The sequence below is a fragment of the Abrus precatorius genome, unplaced genomic scaffold (assembly GCF_003935025.1).
Source record: "Abrus precatorius isolate BTA unplaced genomic scaffold, Abrus_2018 Scaffold4, whole genome shotgun sequence".
NCBI lineage: Eukaryota > Viridiplantae > Streptophyta > Magnoliopsida > Fabales > Fabaceae > Abrus > Abrus precatorius.
Window position 1 is genome coordinate 11,608,749 of NW_020874384.1, and position 4,794 is coordinate 11,613,542.

General features: G+C 32.7%; 1 protein-coding gene across 1 annotated transcript; it reads left to right on the top strand.

The window, feature by feature from the left end:
- The first annotated feature begins 250 nt into the window (after positions 1-250).
- LOC113865987 (organic cation/carnitine transporter 3-like) lies at positions 251-2,556 on the top strand. Its single transcript, XM_027500834.1, has 2 exons — positions 251-943; positions 1,595-2,556. The coding sequence occupies exons 1-2, from the start codon at positions 286-288 to the stop codon at positions 2,485-2,487; spliced, it is 1,551 nt and encodes a 516-aa protein (XP_027356635.1). The 5' UTR covers positions 251-285; the 3' UTR covers positions 2,488-2,556.
- The last annotated feature ends 2,238 nt before the right edge of the window (positions 2,557-4,794 follow it).

Below are 4,794 nucleotides of genomic sequence, written 5' to 3' on the forward strand. Positions count from 1 at the left end.
GTGCGAAATTTCCCTCTCCTGCATCTACTTAATTTTCTATCAGATTTAACTATCCACAGTGAAAAAATTGTAAATCTGTCCCTTTTTTTTGTCAGTGAAAGAAACAAGTGGATGATTAAACAGTTTCTTATTTGAATTGTGAAGGGGCCATTTGCACGTAAAGAAATTACGATGAGAAGTGTAGAAGAATCTAGAGAGGTTAAAGATTCTGTTCTCCTATATAAAGCCCTTAGGCAAACACGTCTAAGCGAACCATAACTCCATTAAATAAGAGTTTTGTTGTATATGGCAGATTCAACCCCTCTTCTGAGTTCAAAGTCAGAGGCAGAAGAAGCACAGCCAGGAAAAGAAGACGATCCTTCTCTGGCCTCCACCATCGAAATTTGCATAGGCGAATTCAATTGGCACCAGTTCTTGCAATCCGTTCTTGTCTCCTTCGCTTGGATCTTCGATGCTCAACAAACCTTCATCACCGTCTTCACCGACGCGCAACCACCTTGGCGCTGCACCCAACAAGGCGCCACACCATGCACCGCAGATAGCAACATATGCAGCCTTCCGAGGGATTCGTGGGCCTGGAATGGGCCCTCAGAAGCCTCCATTGTTTCAGAGTGGGCCTTGGAGTGTGAGAATTCCATCATAACGGGCCTCCCTGCTTCGTTTTTCTTTGTTGGGTGCTTAGTGGGTGGGCTTCTGCTGGCCACGCTTGCTGACTCATCGCTTGGGCGCAAGAACATGCTCCTTTACTCATGTCTCATGATGTCTCTCTCTTCCTTCCTCGTCACCTTCTCTACCAATGTTTGGATCTACTCAGCTCTCAAGTTTCTAATTGGATTTAGCCGAGCCACCATCGGAACCTCAGCTCTTGTGCTAGCTTCGGAGCTCGTTGGAAAACGCTGGCGTGGCCAGATTAGTGCCATTGGCTTCTTTTGTTTCACTGTAGGTATGCCTCCGTCTCCAAACTCAATTCCTACCTCCTCAAATTTCTTTTCAAATATTATACCACATAAATTCTGTATTATAAAGTTTAAGATCATTTTTTTATCAACTTAAACCTCATAATTCTAAAAAATTTGAAAATGATTTATATCTTACTCCTAAATGATAATCTATCATGTACATAATTATGTCACACTAGTGATTATCATAAGGTGAAGTGATTAATTATATACTCGCTTTGTCGTCACTTAGTCATGACGAGAATTACTTTAAAATTTACAAAATATAAAAATAATAAAATCAACTGAAAATATATAAAAGTTATCAATTGTATACTTAAAAATTATTAATTTTTTAATAATTGTTTTAAAAATTATTTTTTTAATGTGTATCGAAGGATACAATGATATGAACTTATGTCTTATTAGTTTTCACTGAAAATTATATGATCTTATTGCATTGATAATATTAAATAATATAATTCTCAATAAAAAAATAATATTTGTTTATTTTCATCGTGTACCATACATGTTGAAAAATATCATTTAAAAATTAAGTAAATTTTCATTAGTTTACAGTGAAATTTTGTTAACATTAACGGTTTCTCAAAAAATAAATCGATTTAGATTTACTTGTTAGATGGATGGATATGTAGGGTTCTTGTCCTTACCCGCCATGGCATACGCAAACAGGAATTCTTCGTGGAGAAACCTCTATCTGTGGACTTCTATTTCAACCATTTTCTATTGCATATTGGTCAAGTTGTTAGTTAGTGAGTCCCCTAGATGGCTTCTTGTGCGAGGAATGAAAGAAGAAGCCGTGGCTACTTTAAAATGCATCACATCAATCACGCAAAGTAACCTGAATTTGACCATCAATAGCATGTCCCACAAGGAAGAAACTTGGAACGAGAATTTCTTTTCGGCCCTCAAAATTTTGATGGAAAAGAAATGGTCTTCAAGAAGATTATTAGCGATTATGGCCATGGGAATTGGCATTGGATTGGTCTATTATGGCATGCCACTAGGCCTTGAAGTGTTATCCTTCGACCTTTATTTAAGTGTCACATTCAATGCCTTATCTGAGGTGCCATCAGCCTTGATCACCTTCTTTCTTATAGACAAGTTCAATAGGAGAAGTGCACTCCTCTTTTTCACTATCCTAAGTGGCATTTTTAGTGTAATGTCAATCATGGAAGGGAAGCTATGGACCAATTTGCAAATTTGGTTTGAGTTAGTATCCTTTTTCAGTGCTTGTGCTTCTTTTAACATTTACTTAATATACACCACAGAGTTGTTCCCAACTTGTGTGAGGAATTCAGCACTGTCAATGGCAAGGTTAGCGGTGGTATTTGGTGGCACGTTTAGTCCTTTGTTGGTGGGTGCTGGAAGAGGGAATAAGTTCTTATGCTATGGGGTTTTTGGGTTGGTGATAGGTTGTAGTGGGGTGTTTGGAATATTCCTGCCAGAGACAAAGGGGAGAGCACTGTGTGATACATTGGATGAAGAAGAAAACAAAGAGAAAACAGCTTCTGATATATTGGCTTAATTAAATTCACTTGTACCATATTAAGTTGAAATATTGTCATTTAAACCCTGCGAGAAAATTTGTTATCTTTGGGAAAACGAGAGAACTGTATATCTGTTTGTGATTATTATTGCTTTTATTTTGATGGAGTGAAAAATAACATTTTTTTGAGTGAATTTGGAATATTCTCATTTGAGTTATTCTATTCTCAATTACAATAAATTTCTATAATATTTTTTATAACTATTTTTTTTTATCTCTATTCATCATATCACTTAGTTTATCCCAATTTGAGTTATTCTATTTTTATAATATATTTTTGTAAATGAAGAAAAGCCAAATAAAAACCGTAATAAGGCTATGCGAAAGCAAAACGGATTGAGAACACTAACCTCTAGCTATTGCAAAATTAATTCACGATCACAGTTCTAGTTTTCCAAATCCTCACCCACTCAAGCACGATGATGTGTTTTGTTCTAAGAAGAGGAGCGGATTTGATAACCTAAAATCATGAGAGCAAAATATTTATAGGACTCTACCCATCATGGAGCCTATTCTGAAAAACTAGTGAAAGTAACCTTTGCATAGAACAAAAATTAAGCAGATAATGGGGTTATGTGGATCACATAATGTTCTTTAAAAATCGGACCTAGAAACATAAATTGATTGCTAACAATTTTTATCATATTTTGATTTTTATTCCTTTCGAAAAACTTTTTTAGTTTTAGTTATTGATAAATCTATATTTAGTACTTTGTCATTAACATAAATGTGATAAGTTCATATTTTAATATATTTTATGACTTATATTTATACATTTAAATCCAATTTCATATATATTTATATTAGTTATGTTATTAATCATTGCAGGTCAACTGTAAATTGCTATTAGTGCATTATAGAGATATTTTGAATAAAATTTAGATAATTTTAGTCAAGGCTATGTGAATCTGAGTTTGAATTTTGAATTTAAAATTTAAACTTAGATAAAGATTGAGATATGAAGATTTAGAGTGATTTTGATTGTGGATAAAATAAATTAAAAAAGATAGAGCTCAATTGACTGGAAATTCAGGGCACAACTTATATAAAGAGGGCTTATGGTCTACATTTGACACTCCCACTTCTCTACACACCATTTTTTCCTTCTTAGTTCTACCTAAACTCATCTTTGAGAGTCATTGGAGACCATTGATAAGGACGACAAACTTCTCCTTAGAGTCCAAGCAAGTGATTAAGTATCCTTTCGGAGAACGAGAACTCTCTTCGTCTTCTACATTTCTGGGTTTCTTTTGTTTGAATTTTTCTTTGTAGTTATAAATTTATTTATCACGTTCTTCGTAATTTATTTTGTTATGAGTAACTAAACCCATAACTAGGGCTATATATGATGGATTCTACTACAAACTTTATGTGATTTTTACTTTAATGTTGGTGTTAGTTTTCCTTTAATGTTTGGTTTTATTCTATTGGATTATATTGTGTATATTAAGATTTGATCAACCTTAACATCCCATAGTTAGTTGCATTATAGGTGATCGTACTACATATAATTAACGGAACTATAGGATAAAATGAATAAGGGGCTAGATTAATCACACTTAATTCCTTTCTTTTAACCTTATTGAATTAACAAACTCATAGGATCTTCATGCTTTCTCGGCCAATTACCTTGCATGATCATTGAGGGTGTTTGTTTAGGAAAAGGAATATTGACATTACATAATTATTGGGTGTTAATAGAACTAATTATGAGTGATTGATAAATATTTGAATACCAATATCAATATTAAATTAATTAGACCATAAAGAAGTGTAGTAGATAAATCCATAAGTCCTAGACTCATCTCATCTGATCTCTCTCATATATTGTATTACTGTTCCTTTAATTTATTATTAAAATTAAGCTCTATTTTTTATCTGTTACAGTCCCGTTACATTTAAACTATCAAATTAAGTTATTCTTGGTACTTGAAAAATAATATCTGTAGGACAATAATTTAAGAACTCTTAATTTAAAATTTTTTTATTACTTTTTGATAGGTAAACTTGCGTACAAATAAAATGTGACCCATAAAAATTAACACATGATACCTTTTTAATTAGTTACTCCCATCGTCATTAAAAACTAGAAATGTTATTTTTTAAAAAAAATTTAAAAATCACTAAGACCAAAACAAATAGAGAAATTAGAATAAAAATCTCATGAAAATATAAGATGTAAAATATACCTTTTTTGTTTGTTTTTCTTAATGTTCTTTGGTGTTTGCGAAACACCTATTGAAACCATATTTATTATATTTTCTATAACTCATTTTATTTCACTTT